Here is an 18,943-nt window from a genome sequence, read left to right on the forward strand (position 1 = left end):
CTGCCGGTGATGGGGTGGACGGGACTAGACAGCGTGAAGGGGGCACAAAGCAGGGGCCGTGGGGGCCCCGGGGGCACCCAGCCTGGCTTGGCAGGCACGTAAGCGTGTGGGAGGCAGGTCCTGGCTTAGATGCGGGAGAGGAGCAGGGGGCCAGCCATCATCCATCAGCCCTGCCACGTCCTGTAGCCAGCTCTCTGCCCCCAGGGGCGGGGCTGTATGGACCATACCTTTCAGCCTCTCGCCCTCGGCTCCAGTGAGGTTTGAGCAGCAATATCCCCAGTGGGGTCTGCAGGGAGGGAGAGTGAGGTCAGAGGCTGTACCCCTGACTCCTTCCAGGTGGGTCCCGGGTGGGCTGTGGCCCCGCCCCCTGGGTGTAGCTGCTCCTCCCCCAGCACCATCTCTGCTCTTAGGGTCCAGTTACCTGCCAGCCCGTGGTCCCATGGGCACGTGATGGGGCTCGGTGTGGAGTCCAGCCCCACTTCCCAAGCACAGGGAGAGGGATCTAAATGGCGCCCCCTCCCAGCACGAATGTCTCACCCTCTCTAACCGGGTATAAATGAGACTAGCCCACTTGAAACAGCAGCCCGTAATCAAGCACTAAACTGCATGACAGAGACTGGTATGCTGTAGAGCCAGGGCCTCCAGGGAAGGCCGGGCTGGCGAGGAGAGGCCCTCCCCAGCTGGAGGTTGGCACAGACCAGTGATGCTCAGAGTGCATTCCCCAGAGCAGCAGCAGCAGCACCAGCCTGGAGACTGGTTAGAAATGCAGGGTCACAGGCCCCGCCGTAGACCTTGAATAGGGCCCAGCGAGCTGCATTTTAACTCCATGGGATTCTGCTTCACAGAAACAAGCTAGGTGGTGGGAGTGAGGTGGGTTTGCTTGTTGTGGGTAGAGGGAGGGGACCAGATAGTGACGAGCCTGGGCACCTGGTGGGAAAAAGAAGATCGAGTGGGGACAGTGATAAGAGAACAGACTGTATGATTTCAGTACCTTTAGACCAAGAGATTTTTGCACCGTGTTTTACGTTTCTGGATATGTTCTAGTGTCTCCTAGTTTATAGTCTGCAGGAACTTGAATAGAATTTGTATTTTACTGTTGTGTGAAAATTGTGTAAATCTTAATCATGTTGAATTGGTTCATGGTGATTTTCAGGTCTCCTGCGGTTGTTCAGTCGCTCAGTCATGTCGGACTCTTTGTGACCCCATGGACCACAGCACGCCAGGCTTCCCTGACCTTTACTATCTCCTGGAGTTTGCACAAACTCATGTTCATTGAGTCAGTGACACCATCCAACCATTTCATCCTCAGTTGTCCCCTTCTCCTTCTGCCCTCAATCTTTCCCAGCATCAGGGTCTTTTCCAGTGAGTCAGCTCTTCACATCAAGTGGAGTTTCAGCTTCAGTCCTTCCAATGAATATTCAGGATGGATTTCCTTTAGGCTTGAATGGTTTGATCTCCCTGCTGTCCAAGGGACTCTCAAGAGTCTTCTCCAATACCACAGCTTGAAGACATCAGTTCTTCAGTGCCCAGCCCTCTTTATGGTCCAGTTTTCACATCAAGTCTACTATATCCTTCTACTTTTCTGTGTATTCATCCCATTAATTTTTGAGAATTTGATACTGAAACCCCAGCTAAAAATTTTGACATATCTACTTAAAAAAATAATTGTAATATGTAGCGGAGCTATGGGCTTCCCTAATAGCTCAGTTGGTAAAGAACTCGCCTGCAATGCAGGAGACCCCAGTTCGATTCCTGGGTCAGGAAGATCTGCTGGAAAAAGGACGGGCTACCCACTCCAGTGTTCTTGGGCTTCCCTTGTGGTTCAGCTGGTAAAGAATCTGCCTGCAACACAGGAGACCTGGGTTCGATTCCTGGGTTGAGAAGATCCCCTGGAGAAGGGAAAGGCTACCCACCCCAGTTTTCTGGCCTGGAGAATTCCATGGACTGTATAGTCCATGGGTTGCAAAGAGTTGGATACAACTGAGCGACTTTCACTTTCACTTTCATAATGAAACTGTATATAACTTTGTTCTGTATTCCAAGTCTCCTGTAAATGTATGGTCATACTTTCATAGTTTAAAAAAGAAAGAAAGAAAAAAATCTGGTGAAGAGTGAGCTCTGATCCCTGAAATTATAAAAGAGTAAAATGATGGAGAGTGGCCTGGAGGCGCATGGGCCTGGGGGTCTGGGGACAGTGTCCTCTCCTCCCTCCTCCAGGCCTGGGTGGTGCAGTGGAGCCGGACCACACGTGTTGTCCCCACTGGATGAGATATCGCGTTTTAAGTTGTTACTACTCTGTCTGATGTCTGGCACTCGGAGCTGCCATCATGGTTTCAGCTTTTGCATTTTGGTTGATTCTGATGCAGAGACATTATTTTACCAACAAAGGTCCATCTAGCCAAGGCTATGGTTTTTCCAGTAGTCATGTATGGATCTGAGAATTGGACTGTGAAGAAAGCTGAGCAGCAAAGAATCGATGCTTTTGAACTGTGGTGTTGGAGAAGACTCTTGAGAGTCCCATGGACTGAAAGGAGATCCAACCAGTCCATTCTGAAGGAGATCAGCCCTGGGATTTCTTTGGAAGGAATGATGCTAAAGCTGAAACTCCAGTACTTTGGCCACCTCATGCAAAGAGTTGACTCATTGGAAAAGACTCTGATGCTGGGAGGGATTTGGGGCAAGAGGAGAAGGGGATGCCAGAGGATGAGATGGCTGGATGGCATCACTGACTCGATGGCCGTGAGTCTGAGTGAACTCCGGGAGTTGGTGATGGACAGGGAGGCCTGGCGTGCTGTGATTCATGGGGTCGCAAAGAGTCGGACATGACTGAGCGACTGACCTGAACTGAACTGATGACCTGTCACGTGGTGCAGCGGGCTGGGAGGAGCTGTTAGAGACCCTCCATGAGGGATGTTAGGATTAGGACAAGGGGTTTTAAAGGAGATTTGCTGGGACAGAGCCTCCGAATACAGTGGGAGACCAGCCCTCGGCTTTAGGGGTTGCGCTGAGGGAGCCTCTGCAGAGCGATGGTGACAGTGGAATGAATGGCAGGCGCCCGGCACTGATCCGTGTGCTGTAGTCACCCCCTTGGGCCTCTGCAGCGAATGACTACGGACAGAAATGGATTCCCTGACAGTTCTGGGGACCAGATGTCTGAAGTGAGTATCGCTGGGCTGACCTTAGGGTTCTGGCAGAGTTGTTCCTCCTGGAAGCTCCGAGGGGGAGCCTGGTCCATGCACGGTTCCCGCCTTCTGTGGCTGCTGGCCATCCTCGGCTAGAGGGTGCGTCACTGCAGTCTCTGCCTCCGTCTCATGTGGTGAGCCCCTCCTTATGCACCTTCACATGGGCTTCTTTGTTTTCCCCCTAATTGATCTTATTGAGCTATAGCTGATTTACAGTGTTGTCGTAATCTCTGCTGTACGGCAAAGTGATCCAGTTCTGTGTACATACTTTCTTTTTCATATATATAGATATTTCATTGTGGTTTGTCACGGGATATCGAGTATAGTTTCCTGTGCTACGCAGTAGGACCTTGTTGCTGATCCATTCTATACATAATGGTTCGCATCTGCTCACCCCAAGCTCCCATTGCATCCCTCCTCCCCACCCGTTGGCAACCACGAGTCTGCTCTCAATGTCTGTAGGCCTGTCTCTGCTTTGTAGATAAGTTCATCTGTCTCATGTTTTAGATCCCTCATCTAAGTGGTATCACATGACACTTGTCTTTCTCTGTCTGACTTACTTCACTTAGTATGATCATCTCCAGGTCCGTCCCTGGTGCTGCAAATGGCATGATTTCATTCTTTTTTATGGCTGAGTAATATTCCATTGAGTGTACGTATATACACATGGGCTTCTAATAAGGACATGAGTCATTGGATTTAGGGCCCACCCAAACCCAGTGTGACCTCACTTTAACCAATTATATTGGGGTTTCCCAGGTGGTACTAGTGGTGGTAAAGAATCTATGTGCAATGCAGGAGATGTGCAGGAGATGTGGGTTTGATCCCTGGGTTGGGAAGATCCCCTGGAATAGGAAATGGCAACCCACTCCAGTATGCTTGCCTGGAGAATCCCATGGACAGAGGAGCCTGGCGGGCTTCAGTCCACGGAGTCACAAAAGAATCAGAAGCAACTGAGAGATTAAGCAGCAGCAGCAGCAGCAGCAGGGCCTCAAAGATCCTATTTCCTAATAAGGTCACGTTCTGAGGTTCTGGGTGAACGTGAATCTCAGGGAAGACACCACCAGCACAGTAGTACGTATATTTTTTAAAAAGACCGACAAAATGGAGACTGAAATGGTAGGTGAAGTAGAGAGAGGAGGTGGAGAAGAGGCATGGATGGCATTTCTTCTGGAGAAGGTTCTGTCCTGGCAGAAAGTGGACATCAGCGTGGGAGCAGACTGTGTGTGTGAGGGAAGATTTAGCATCTCTGTTTTGGAGCTGTGGTGTTTTCCTTGAGGAATATTCACTCCAAGCACTGGGCTAGGGCCCCTGGCTGGAGCAGGTACTCAGAGAATGAGGAGAGAGAGAGAGAGCTTGGAGGGGGTGGAGAAGGGCGTCCTGCTATGGGCGGAGGGGTCTGACTGCGCTCTTTAAACCCTCTTTCACAATTAAAAAAAAGAAGGTGGGCTGCCCTCCGCTTTCCAGACTGAAAAGGTTCCGTGTATGGAAATGTTGGCACTCTCGGCAGTCTTGTCATTGATAGTATTTTTAAGGGCCTACTCTGAGGCAGATTTAACTTGGGGATGAACAAAATAAATTCTGCTAGTACCTTAAAATAAACGTTTAATTTTAGAATAGTTTTAGATTTACATAAAAGTTGCAAACAGAGCAGAGTTTCTGAATCCCCCTGCAGCAGTTTCACCTATTGTTAATATTTTACATTAGAATGTTTGTCACAACTGATGGAACGGTATTGCTACATTATTGTCAATCAAGGGCAAACTTTATCCAGATTTCCTTAGTTTACCCCTTATGTCCTGTTTTGGTCTCGGGATCCCATCTGGGATTATATTTAGTCATAGCGGCTTCTTAGGCTCCCCTGGACTGACAGTTTCTCAGATTTTCCTCGTTCTTGTTTAACCTTGACAGTTGTGCAGAGTACTGTCCTTCAATTTGGGTTTGCCTTTTTCCCGATTAGACTCAGGGCGGGTTTAGGGAGAAAGACCGCAGAGACACAGTGGTGCTCTCATCACATCTGCCAAGGGTGCATCCTGTCTGCATGACTTGCCGCTGTTGACCTTCACCTCGATTACCTGGCTGAGGTGTGTTTGTCGGGCTTCTCCCCCTTGTCACACCTCCGCACTGCGTGGTTTAGGAGGAAGCCAGCGTGCACAGGCCACACTTACGGGGCAGAGAGTATGCTCTACAACCCGAAGGATAAAGTATCCACATAAATTATTTGGAACTTTCCTGCTTGGGGGCGTGTCCTCCTCGTGTGCTTATTCCATCACGTGTTTGTATCAGTGTGAACCTGTGGATATTTATTGGATAGTTTGGGGTATAATCCAGTACTACGTTATTTATCCTGTGGCGCAGAGTGTGCCAGCTTTGGCTCTTCCCATTGGCTCCTGTGTCCCTTTGCCATGCCCCACCCCCCATCAGTGTGAGTTTTGTGAGCACTTCCTTACCTTCTGGTGCCATAAGATGCTCCAGGCTCATATTGGATGTTCCCTGTCCCAGCCCTAGTTTCGGGCTTTTCCCCAAGGGTCCCTGGTTCCTTTTGTTGTAGAGTGGGATCAGAAACCAAGGCGTGGGCCCTGGGTCTCTCAGCAGGCAGAGCTAGGAAATAGATGTCTGTGCAGGCTCCCCTGTTATTACGGACCTGTGTGTCTCTGTCTTTGTTAAGCTAGACGTGCGTTCACGCTGCTGCCTCCTCCTCCGCTCCGTTCCTCCTGGTTCGTTCTAGTCCTCCCCCCTTGCTGGTCTGTCATCTTCCTCTCCAGTGGCCAGAAGCTGGTTCCTACCATCCGCTGGTGCATCCACCAGTTGTTCAGTTCTCGTGCTCACACACTGTGGTTTCAGAGCTATTAACCCATGGCCCCGTGGGAAGCAAGTTTGCCAGCCATTATTAGAATACGGTACTTATGTGCAATGCCTTTTGTAGTCTTCCAGTCTCTACTCATTTCCAGAATTCCTCTGTTGGCCCCTTTCCTCTGCACCCCCTTCCATGTGGTCGTATTGTGTATTTCTAACGCGGTTGGTTAGATTCTTTTGTCACAATCTGCATTCCGTCATGGGGTTCCTCCATCTCCTAACTGAACGTTATTTGCATATATTAGGGCTCACTCTTAATAAAATAATAAAAGGATCTGTGGGTTTTGACAGCTGTGTAGTGTCATATGTCCACCATTACAATATCACACAAAATAGCCTTGCCACCCCCAAGAACCTCTGTGCTTCACCTGGTCATACCATCTCCAGTCTCTGGCAACCTCTGACCCACTTTCTGTCTCTATAGTTTAACTTTTTATAAAGTGTATAGCCTCTCAGACTGGCTCCTTTCACTCAGCAATTTGGATTTAAGATTCATCCAGGATTGCGTGGATTGGTTCATTCCTGTTATCACTGAATCCCATTGTGTTACCTGCATGGACTGCAGTTTGTTTACCCCTCACCCACTGAAGGACCTCTTGGTTACTTCCAGTTTTGACAGCTTTATGGCATCACCGACTCGATGGACATGAGTTTGAGCAAACTCCAGGAGATAGTGAAGGACAGGGAAGCCTGGCATGCTGCAGTCCATGGGATCGCAAAGAGCTGGATGTGACTTATCAACTGAACAGCAACAAATATTAAATGCAGGTTTTGTGTAGGCGTAAGTTTTCAAATCAGTTGGGCAAATACTTAGTGTCCAGAACAATTATTGGATCCTATGGTAAAATTTGGGGCTTCCCAGGTGGCTCAGTGGCAAAGAATCAGCCTGCCAGTGCAGGAGACAAGGGTTCGATCCCTGGGTCAGAAAGATCCCCTGGAGAAGGAAATGGCAAACCCACTCCAGTATTCTTGCCTGGGAAGTCTCATGGACAGAGGAGCCAGGTGGGCTACAGCCCATGGGGTGGCAAAAGGGTCAGACACGACTTAGCAACTAAGCAACAACCACAGTGGTAAAGTTTATAAGCCTTAGTTTGGTAAGAAACTGCCAGACTGTCTTCCAAAGTGGGCTGCCCCATTTTGCATTCCCACCAGCTCCGAAGAAGAGTTCCTGTTGCTCTGCCTCCTGGCCAGCAGTTGGTACGTGGTCTGTGTTCTGGACTTTGGCCCTCCTGATAGGTGGAATAGACCTATCTCATTATTGTCTTCATTTGCATTTCCCTAATGACAAAAGATATTGAGCATCTTTTCATATGCTTATTTGCCATCTGTATATATTCTTTGGTGAGGTGTCTGTTCAGATCTTTTGCCCATTTTTTTAATTGGGCTTTTCATTTTCTTTCTGTTGAATTTTAAGAGTTCTTTTCCTATTCTGTATACACGTCCTTCATCAGATATGTGACTTGAAAATATTTTCCCCCGGTCTAGGAATTGTCTTTTCATTCTCTTAATGATGTCATTCAGCTAAAGTTTTGGGTTTTTTTGTTTTTTTTTTTCATTTTAATGAGGCCTAAGCTTTTAATTTTTCTTCTCTCATGGATGTGCTTTTGGTGTTATATCTGAAAACTCATCAGCAAACTCAGGGTCACACAGATTTTTCTCCTGTGTTTTCATCTAGAAGTTTTGCGGTTGTACAGGTTACACGTAGGTCCCTCCTGAGTGGTCCCTTCTGAGTGGCTGGGTTTGTTGTTTCAGAGTTGTCTTTACCTTTGTCGACTCTGCTAGCATTTTGAAACGGACGTCCTTTCTCTTTCTACATTACCTTAAGTCCCATAAAGTTCCCTTGAAAAGGGAAAGGTCCTAATTGCCTTTTCTGCTTGTCTTCCAGCAAGACCACTGGTGCAGACCTTGCCTTTAAGAACCACGGTCAACAACGGCACTGTGGTACCAAAGAAACCCAGTGGCTCCCTGCCAGCGCCCCCGGGGGCCCGGAGAGAACCCGCTGTGCCTGCCGCAGCCAAGAGGTAGGCAAGAGGCGCCTTCGATGAAAGCTGCGGCAACTCGGATGCTGAAATCAGCATTAGTCTTTTGTATGACACTTGAATATTTCTCCTTTGAGTTAAAGCTTGTGAAAGCGCAATATTTGGTGTGTTGCCAAAACAGAACCCGTGTTGATTTATTATTCTGCCTTTTTTTTTTAGATATAATCACAGACTCTGATTTTACATTCACTAAAGCCACAGTGTACCATTTTGTGTTTCTGCTTAAACTTCACTTTTAATTAAAAAAAAAAAAAAAGTGGGAGTATGACCTATACAAAAAAATGAATATGCCGTTCTCAGGTCTCAAGGGTTTGGAATATAGCAAAATTCAGACTGCTGTACCGAGCTTAAATTTTTGTCAGTAAAATTTGGATGGCATTTAACAGTGGAGTTTCAGCTGTTGATGTTTGTCAGATAGTGCGTAGATCGCTCTTAATTTTTTCACAATTTCACAATTGTCATATTAAAATTGTAGATTTTATATGCCAGCCTACTTTTCCAAATTTTTATGCTCTAAAAAACAAAACACCTGTTGGTCATCTGGCACGGAAAGTGGTAAAGAAATTCTTCTGCAATGCGGCCTCATGAGCTTCTTCTAAGAACTTGCAGCGTTATTAAAATGCTACCTGCTGTATAGGTGCTGGGGATTCAGTGTGCCCTGCCCTGCGCTGGGGTACCCCGTGGGTTGATGAGAGTGGATCTGAGGCTGCATTGTGACTCAGAATGAAAATACAGCAACCCCATCGTATCTTCTAGATACAGGGTGTTTCTGCAGAGACTCGTCGTTGAGCAGAGTTGCACGGTGTTTCGTCAGATAGAGCTCTGTGTACTTATTGTTTGTGAATTTTGAGAAAATTGATTTTGCAGGGCTTTTTGAACTTTAAAATGAAATTCTTGGCCTCATTTCATACCTTTTTATTACTTACTTGAATCATTTATTTATAATCAACATGAAATGACCTTCTGGATCCTAACCAGCAGCAGTAGATGTAGACTGTCTTTTATTCATCTAGATGTTGTAAGGCTGACAATTCTGACTTTTTTTTAAGTTTCAGGTTGTCATCTGTAACCATTTCCTCCTTTTTTTTTTTTCATTGTGGAAAAAAAAAACCCACAACAAAAAACACATCACATTAAACTTAGCACCTTAGCTATTTTTAGTGTACAGGTCAGTAGTGTCAAGTATATTCTCGTTGTTTTACTTCAGATCTCCAGAACTTTTTCATGTTGCAAAACTGAAACTATACCTCTTAAACAGTAAGTCCTCCCCAGAACCCTTGGTGATCACGCTTTTCCTTTCTGTTTCTATGATTTTGACAACATCAGATGTTCCGTCTGAGTGGGATCACACAGTATCCATCCTTTTGTGGCTGACTTGACATAATATGCTCAAAGTTCATTCACATTGTAGCTTGTAACAAGATTTCCTTCTTTTTTAAGGCTGCGTAACATTCTTTGTGCATATATATACCACCTTTTCTTCATCCATTCATGTTGATGGACATTTGGGTTGCTTCCACCTCTTGCCTATTGTAATAATGCTGCAGTGAATGTAGGTGTACAAATATCTCTTTGAGATCCTGCTTCGAAATCTTTGGGGGAATATACCCCAAAGTGGATTGTTAAATCATTTGGTGTTAGGTTGGTACAAAAGTAATTGCAGATTTGCATTGCTGAACTTGGCCATTTGATATTGGAATACGTTCTTAAATAAATGTGGTTGTGTTATATATTATTTTAATGAGCATTTCTTGCTTTATGTTTTTTGCTAATGACTTACTACTTGATATTTATTTTATATTTATTTTAGACTAGGGAAATGATATTAGACAAAAAGCAAATTCAAGCAGTTTTCTTATTCGAGTTCAAAATGGGTCACAGAGTAGTGGAGACAACTCACAGCATCAACACTGTATCTGGCCCGGGAACTGAACGGCGCAACGGGGCTTCAGGAAGCTTTGCAGAGGAGACGAGAGCCTTGAGGATGAGGGCTCAGTGACTGGCCGTCGGCAGCTGACAGTAACCAGTTGAGAGGATCATCTAAGCTGATCCTTTTAAAACTACACGAGAAGTTGCCCAAGAACTCAAAGTCGACCATTCTCCAGTCATTTGGCAAATTGGAAAGGTGAAAAAGCTTGATAAGTGAGTGCCTCGTGAGCTTCCAAAAGGCAAAAAAATCATTTTGCAATGTTGTCTTCTCTTCTCACAACAGCAGACCATTTCTCAGATTGTGACATGCAATGAAAAGTAGACTTTATACAACAACGGGCAATGACTAGCTCGGTGGCTGAACCGAGAAGAAACTCCAAACACTTCCCAAAACCAAACCTGCACCAAAAAAATGCCACAGCCACTGTTAGGTGGTCTGCTGCGCGTCTGATCCACTACAGCTTTCTGAGTCCTGGTGAAAGCATTGCATCTGAGAACTGTGCTCAGCAAATCCACGAGACACACTGAAAACTGCAGTGGCTGCAGCCGGCATCGGTCCAAAGAATGGGCCGATTCTTTTCCACGACAGTGCCCAACCGCACGTTACTCGACCAGTGCTTCAAAAGTTGAACAAAATGCTCTACAAAGCTTTGCCTCGTCTGCCATATTCACCTGACCTCTTGCCAACTGATTACCACTTCTTCAAGCATTTCAACAACTTTTTGCAGGGAAAACACTTCCACAGCCAGCAGGAGGCAGAAAACGCTTTCCAAGAGTTCCTCAAACCCCAAAGCATGGATTTTTACATGGCAGGAATAAACGAACTCATTTCTCATTGGCAAAAATGCACTGATTGCACTGGTTCCTATTTTGTTTAATAAAGACATGATTGAGCCTACTTGTAATGATGTAAAATCCACAGTCTGAGACTGCAATTATGTCTGCACCAACTTAATAATTCAATCTTTAACTTCTTGAGAAACGTCATAATGTTTTCCTTAATGATTGCACCATTTTACATTTGAGGAGCTTGGCGGTCTACAATCCATTGGGGTCACAGATGAGTCTGACACGATTTAGCAACTAAAGCAATGACAACATCTATCTTTATTCCAGTACCACGCTGTCTTGATCACTGTTACTTTGTAGTACGTTTTGAAATCAGGAAATGTGAGTCCTCCAGTTTTGTTCTCCTTTTTCAAGATTGTTTTGGCTATTTGGATCCCTTGGGATTTCATATGAATTTTAGAATTTTTTTCTACAAACGATGCCATTGGTATTTTGATAGGGATTGCATTGAATCTATAAATCATTTTGGGTAGTATGGACATTTTAACATATTAAGTCCTCCAATTCCACAGAGGATGACTTACCATTTCTTTGTATCTTCTTTGATTTTTTTCAGCATTGTTTAATAGTTTTCTGTCTATAAGTCTTTCAACTTCTTGGTTAAGTTTATTCCTAAGTACTTTGTCCTTGTCGATGCTATCATAAATGGGGTTGTTAATTTCCTTTTTAGATTGGTCATTGTTAGTGGATAGAAATGGAACTGATTTTTGTGTTTTGTTTTTTGTATTCAGTAACTTTAGTGAAATTGTTTATCTGTCGTAACAGTTTTTTGTGGAATCTTTAGGGTTTTCTACATATAAAATCATGTCATCTGCAAAGAGAGATGATTTTACTTTCTTTTTTCTAACTTTGGCTGCCTTTTACTTCTTTTTCACATCTAATTGCTCTGGCTTGAACTCCCAGTACTACGTTCAATAGTAGTGGCGAGAGGGAGTATCCTTACCTTATTCCTGACGTTAGAGGAAAGGCTTTCAGTCTTTCACCATTGAGTATGATGCTCATTGTGGGCTTTTCATTTTTACTTTTTGACTTCTACTATGTTGAGGCGGTTTTCTCCTCTTCCTATTTGGTTGAGTGTGTTTATTATGAAGGGTGTTACTTTTTGACTTCTACTATGTTGAGGTGGTTCTCTCCTCTTCCTATTTGGTTGAGTGTGTTTATTATGAAGGGTGTTACTTTTTGACTTCTACTATGTTGAGGCGGTTTTCTCCTCTTCCTATTTGGTTGAGTGTGTTTGTTATGAAGGGTGTTACTTTTTGACTTCTACTATGTTGAGGCGGTTTTCTCCTCTTCCTATTTGGTTGAGTGTGTTTATTATGAAGGGTGTTACTTTTTGACTTCTACTATGTTGAGGCGGTTTTCTCCTCTTCCTATTTGGTTGAGTGTGTTTATTATGAAGGGTGTTACTTTTTGACTTCTACTATGTTGAGGCGGTTCTCTCCTCTTCCTATTTGGTTGAGTGTGTTTATTATGAAGGGTGTTACTTTTTGACTTCTACTATGTTGAGGCGGTTTTCTCCTCTTCCTATTTGGTTGAGTGTGTTTATTATGAAGGGTGTTACTTTTTGACTTCTACTATGTTGAGGCGGTTTTCTCCTCTTCCTATTTGGTTGAGTGTGTTTATTATGAAGGGTGTTACTTTTTGACTTCTACTATGTTGAGGTGGTTCTCTCCTCTTCCTATTTGGTTGAGTGTGTTTATTATGAAGGGTGTTACTTTTTGACTTCTACTATGTTGAGGTGGTTTTCTCCTCTTCCTATTTGGTTAAGTGTGTTTATTATGAAGGGTGTTCAATTTTGTCGAGTGCTTTTTCTGCACCAGTTGAGATGATGGTGTGATTTTTGTCTCCTTCTGTTAATAGGGTGTATTGTATTAATTTTCTTATATCGAACGGTCCTTGCATTCCAGGTGGAAAACCCACTTGCTCATGGTGTGTAATCCTTTGAATGTGCTGATAAATTCAGTTCAGTAGTTGTTGCTCGCTCGCTCATTCGGGTTCTGCTCTGTTGACCCCGTGAACTGCGGCACACCAGGATTCCCTGTCCTTCACTGCCTCCTGGAGTTTGCTCACACTCATGTGCGTTGCACTGGTGATACCATCCCCCTGTCTCATTTGCTTCCGCCTTCCTCTCCTCCTGCTTTCAGTCTTTCCCAGCATCAGGGTCTTTTCCAACGAGTCAGCTCTTCACATCAGCAGAAAGTATTGGCCAAAGTATTGGAGCTTCAGCTTCAGCATCAGTCCTTCCAGTGAATATTCAGGGTTGATTTCCTTTAGGATTGACTAGTTGGATCTCCTTGCTGTCCAAGGGACTCTTAAGAGTCTTCTCCAGCACCGAGGCTCGAAGGCATTGCTTATTCGTAGTAGTCTCATAATCCTTTTTATGTCTGTGACATCAGTTGTAACATTCTCTTTTGTTTCGAGTTTTAGTTATCGCAGTCTTCTCTTTTTTTTCTAGTTTAATGGAGGAGTTAGCGCTTTTATTGGTCTTTTAAAAAAAATCAACTCTTGGTTTCTTGATTTTTTTTCTATTGTTTTTCTTTTCTCTATTTTGTTCATCTCCGCTATAATCTTTATTTTTACTCTCCCTCTGTTAACTTTTGGTTTTATTTATTGTTGTTTTTTCCTACTTCCTTGAGAAGTAGAAATAAAGTTAATTTGTTGATTTGAGATCTGTGTTTTCATAGCTATAAACTTCTCTGTTAGTACTGCTCTCTGCATCCCACGCGTTTTGGAACCTTTTTTGTTTGTTTTCATTTGTTTCCAGATATTTTCTAAATTCTCTTGTGATTTTTTCTTTAACTCATTAGCTGTTTAAGAGTGGGTTGTTTAATTTCAAGGTTGACTTTTTAAGGTAGCAAATAGTTAATGAAAAATGAGATTCTTTGTCTTCATTCTTGAAGATTCACTTTTATAATTGAGATCTCTTTATGTATTTGGAGTTTAAGTAAAATAAAAAAATTTTCAGAGCAAAACATGATAAAAGTAAAATTTGAAATGCAGATAGAATTTCTAGCTTTCAGTTCATTTCATGAGAGCTTATGTCAAGTATTCTTGCACTTTGTTTTTGTAGAAGCCTCTGCGTTTGATCCAAAGTAACTAGTACTCTGCTGCAGAATCTAATTGATTTGTTTTTGTTCAGTTACTCAGTCATGTCCAACTCTTTGAAACCCCATGGACTGCAGCACATCAGGCTTCTCTGTCTTCCACTGTCTTCCAGAACTTGCTCAAACTCATGTCCATTGAGTCAGTAATACCATCCCACTATCTCATCCTCTGTCACCCTGTTCTCCTCTTGCCCTTAATCTTTCCCAGCATCAAGGTGTTTTTCAGTGAGTTGGCTCTTCACATCAGGTGGCCAGAGTATTAGAGCTTCAGCTTCAGGATGAGTCCTTCCAATGAATATTCAGAGTTGATTTCCTTTAGGATTGACTGGTGCTATCCCCTTGCAGTCCAAGGGATGCTCAAGAGTCTTCTCCAGCACCACAGTTTGATAGCATCAATTCTTTGTGCTCAGCCTTCTTTATGGTCCACCTCTCACATCCATACATGACTACTAGAAAAGCTATAGCTTTGACTATGGTCAAAGTCAGCAAAGTGATGTCTCTCCTTTTTAATATGCTGTCTACTTTTCCACAGAGACAAGGAGGCACAGTGGTGTTTCAGCCCCTCTTTAAATCAGTGATGATGGCAGAAATCATTTTTGATGATAATATAATAAAAGCCTACAAAGCACCAAGCTTTTAATGCCATTATCACTAATCCTCAAAACAGCCTTCCAAGGGACATATTATTATCCCTGTTTTACCAATAGGTAAACTGAGGCTCAGAGAAGTGAAGTAACTGGTCTGGGATCAAGTGAGTGGAGAGAACATGGGCTCAAACCCAGGTCTGTCTGGCGCCAGAGCTCACACTCCTTTCACTGTGATGGGCTGGTTCTTGCAAAGATTTCCAGGTCAGCGCTTGCATCTCCTTATAAAAAAAAAAGTGCTCCATATAATTACTCTTTGGAAACCATCCCTCTTGTGTACCCTTGTGTAGATGATGCTCGTTAGAAACAGTGATGTTCTGAGAAGCCCCGAGAGTGCTGACAGGAGCAGCAGGCAGGGGTGAGGGTGGCTGAGCAGAGATGCCGGCAGCTTGCGTCTCTGAGAGACGGACCTGCCCATTGATAAGGGGCTGCAAGCCCTGAACCCCCAGGTCAGGACCCAGGCCTGTGCTGTGAGAGAGCCCTGGGTCCTCTGCTCCTCCAGGTATGAAGGAGCTCATGGACAGGGCTCGTCCTCAGCAATATTATCTTGCAAGGAAAGAAGGAAGGGAGGATAATTAGTAACCATCACATTTGATACGGGCTGCCCCAGTGGCTCAGCGGGTAAAGAATCCACCAGCACTGCAGGAGACACAGGAGACTCGGGTTCGATTCCTGGATCGGGAAGATCCCCTGGAGAAGGAAATGGCTACTTGCTCCAGTATTCTTACCTGGGAAATCCCATGGACAGAGGAGCCTGATGGGCTACCATCCAAAGGATCGCTGAGCAACGACTGAGCCAATTAAGCATGCATACTTTATATATGTGTATGCATTAGCACTTTGGAAAGTTTTTTTGTATATCAGACAATTTTAAATCTTTATTGAACTTGTTACAACATTGCTTGTGTTGTTTATGTTCTGGCATTTTGGCCATGAGACATGTGGGATCTTAGTTCCCGGCACGGGGACCGGATCTGCACCGCTGCACTGGACACTGAGGTCTTAACCCCTGGACCACTGGGAAAACCCTGTATATCAGCATTTAGACAATAAGCTTCCTCCTATAAATATTCTTAGTCCTCTGTAGACTTTTCTTTTTCTGTGACAAAATGATCAGTCATAGTCATTTGATAAGCTGTTGTTTAGCGGTCAACTAGAAATACGTGGTTTTCTAGATTGTCTGAAACTCTTGGTTTTCAGCATAAGGCGTAGTGATTCACTTACTTTGTTTCTTTGCCTTATATGGGCTTCCGTGGATCTGAATTCTCATCCATCTGGAAGTTGGAAACCCAAACAGTGGCCTGTTAACAGTTACTCTGTGATAAAGTTCCTATAGATCTCTCCTGAGGAGACAGAGTTTTGAAAACAGAAGCAAGCTGGGCATTCTGACTGTTAGGAGTAAAACAACCTCCAAGACATTTAAAATACATGTACAATCGTGTTAGAATTTTTCTGTAATCAGAGTTCTAAATTAAACGAACTGGGGCGTCTGCGGCGTCTGGATGGGTATATGTTTGTTTTCTTTTCTCGGGTTTTTTCAGCCTAGTACTGAAGAACAAAATCCCCTTTGGAAATTGTCCAGCACCCAGGGGTTGTGCTTTGTGTTGCCAATTAAGACTTCGATTGGGGGCTTGATTTGGAATCCTTGGGAAAAGCTTTGTTTCCATTAGTCAAAGAAGAAAAGGCAGAGAATCCGGGAAGACGTTGTAGGTCGTACCTTGCTCAGTGGGGATGCTGAAGCTGACAATAGAACAACATTCCCACTGGCTCAAAACGGAGACAATCACTCATTCTTTCCACCCCTAAGTAGAGCTTTACAATAGCGCAGAGCTGTGAGAAGAGAGATCAAAAGAACAAAACTGGTGCAAAAAGAGAGCATTATTTTTAAAATGCTCCGCTCCAATTGGAAGATAGTATGGTAAATATCCATGGTTTCCAAACAAACAGCTGACAGTCCTTTGGAAAAATAGCTGCACTCATTAGCAAGACAGTGTTTGTGAAAGCCCCGAAGTCAGCACCAGGTGCTTAAGGATTTAAATCTGCTTTGGGTTGTTGTTTCGTTTTTCTAATATATTTATCATTGAGATCCACTGAGATGTATGTGTTAAATTCATATTCTGAGTCTGATCTCTCCAACAAGACTAGAGATGGGAGTATTATGCTGTTGAACAGAGGAAGATGAATTGGCACCTACCCTCTTATCAGAAAGGATGCAGTTCCCCGGTCTGGGCTCAGGTTGTGAAATGTTAGTCGCCCAGTCTTGTCTGACTCTTTGTGACCCCATGGACTGTAGCCCTCTGGCCTCCTCTGTCCATGGAATCTTACAGACAAGAATACTGGAGTGGGTAGCCATTCCCTTCTCCAGGGGATCTTCCCAACCCAGGCATCGAACTCAGGTCTCCTGCATTGCAGGTGGATTCTTTACCATCTGAGCCTCCAGGGAAGCCCCCTAGGCTCAGGTAGTTGACTTCATATGATAGAAAAAAAAAAAAAACCAACTTATTTTCATGTGTCAAATTCTCTAAGACCACCAGGCTTCTTAGAAAATACCTTTTTGTTGTTGCAATGTCTTTAGCCTTTCTTAATTATTGAAGTGTGTGACTTCAGTCTGTCACAGTTCCCTCACCCTTGCAGGACAAAAGCCAGGTTAGTTCTGGTCCCTGCTGACTTGCCAGTGCTCAGCACAGCGCCCAGTATAAGTTGATTCCAAGTAAGTATTTGTCGAGCATGTGCTCAGTCATGTCCAACTCTTTATGACCCCATGGACTGTAGCCCACCAGGCTCCTCTGTCAAAGGGATTCTCCAGACAAGAATACTGGAGTGGTTGCCATTTCCTGCCTGCATTTGTCAAGTAGATAATTCTTCTAATCTAGTGTTAATCACTCCAGCTGTCATGACAGATGACCTCATTAGAAAATCTCTGGTCACGCGTACAAGCTTCCCCTTAAGATTCATATTTTTTTTCAATTGTAAAAATTTGGGATCTTTTCCCCAAGATTTTGGAAAGCCAATTCTTGGTTCCAGATCACATAATGAAAGAAAGACATCAGTCATGGTAGCTTATTACACTTAGAGTTAGTATCTAAGCTTGAGAAGAAACATGGCCACTTTTCCTCTGCTCTCCATTTGCAGAGATACAGTTTTACATCTGAAATTTAGTTTAAGTCGGCAAAAGCCATTGAATGCAACTGCGGTGTAGTGTAAAGAACTATTACGTTTTCAGAACTTAGAAAGTATGGAATTTGGGAGTGGGGGCCGAGAGCAGAAGGGAAAAGAAGAAATGGTGGTATTATTAGTGCATTTCTACACCAGACGTATTTGCCTTAAGCACTAAAAAATGTGTGATTATACATTCTCTCCCAAGCTAGGACTTCTACCACTTTGAAAATAAAGAGCGTGATTTTACCCTTGCTGTCCTGAGGGAACATAACTTCTTTGGTTACTACCTGCTGGTTATTGCAGGAGGCTCCTCACAGAGTGTATACAGTATTAACTCCTTCTGACCGCCCTTGTTCCTGCAAGTGTCTTGTCTTCAAGCTCTATTTTCTGTCCTTGGCTTTGAGTCCTAGTAAGTCCTCTTTAATTCATAAGAGCCCTTGGCTCTCAAAAGGAAATTTCTTGTTCTTCTTGAGTATACAACAATAGTAGATTAAACAAAAAAAAAGATTAACATGTTAATGCAAATGTGCAAATAACAAATATCTTGAAAGGGTTGTGATGGGTTATATCCAAGTCTATATATGCAGACCGAAATGCTTTCCTGTTTTAATGTGCAGTGTATTCTGTAATTTATTGAAGTTTACAAAAATAATTTTCCATGCTTTTATTACTACACTCACGTTTATTCTGCACGCCTCTCATACATAGATTAAACAGGTCTGTGAGCCTTCTCAGTGCTTACACACTGAACAGATCCACGGCCAGGTGAGGGGCACTTAGACTTCCAGTGTAACCTTCCTGATGCCGCTTGCCCGTTTCACCTGCTGCTAGTGTAGTCGCTTAGAGGGTCTTACCTGATGCCTGCCATTGCTCAAGTCTTAAATCATGTAGCTGTTACTACTTCTTCCCTAGGTGTTGTTAACTAAGAGATTCAGCAGAGAGCCAGGGGTCGTGACCTCAGCCGTTTGACTTTATACCCTGAAGCCATCCCCCCATCTGTCGTTGTTGTTGTTGTGCAGCGGCTCGGTCACATCGGACTCTTTGCAGCTCCAAGAACTGCAACACACCAGGCTTCCCTGTCCTTCACTGTCTCCCAGAGTCTGCTCAGACTCATATCCATTGAGTCAATGATGCCATCCAACCATGTCATCCTCTGTTGCCCTCTTCTCCTCCTGCCTTCA

At 44.0% G+C, this 18,943-nt stretch overlaps 1 protein-coding gene across 6 annotated transcripts in view; it reads left to right on the forward strand.

Moving 5' to 3' along the window:
- The window catches only part of EML1 (EMAP like 1), a 201,020-nt gene that overhangs the window by 124,427 nt on the left and 57,650 nt on the right, over nucleotides 1-18,943 (forward strand). For all 6 annotated transcript variants that reach the window (XM_070775696.1, XM_070775693.1, XM_070775694.1 and 3 more), the window contains exon 3: nucleotides 7,924-8,059. In XM_070775696.1, coding sequence (XP_070631797.1) covers nucleotides 7,924-8,059 — 136 coding nt within the window. The remainder of the gene's footprint in view (nucleotides 1-7,923; nucleotides 8,060-18,943) is intronic.

Source organism: Bos indicus, chromosome 21 (genome assembly GCF_029378745.1).
Source record: "Bos indicus isolate NIAB-ARS_2022 breed Sahiwal x Tharparkar chromosome 21, NIAB-ARS_B.indTharparkar_mat_pri_1.0, whole genome shotgun sequence".
Lineage (NCBI taxonomy): Eukaryota > Metazoa > Chordata > Mammalia > Artiodactyla > Bovidae > Bos > Bos indicus.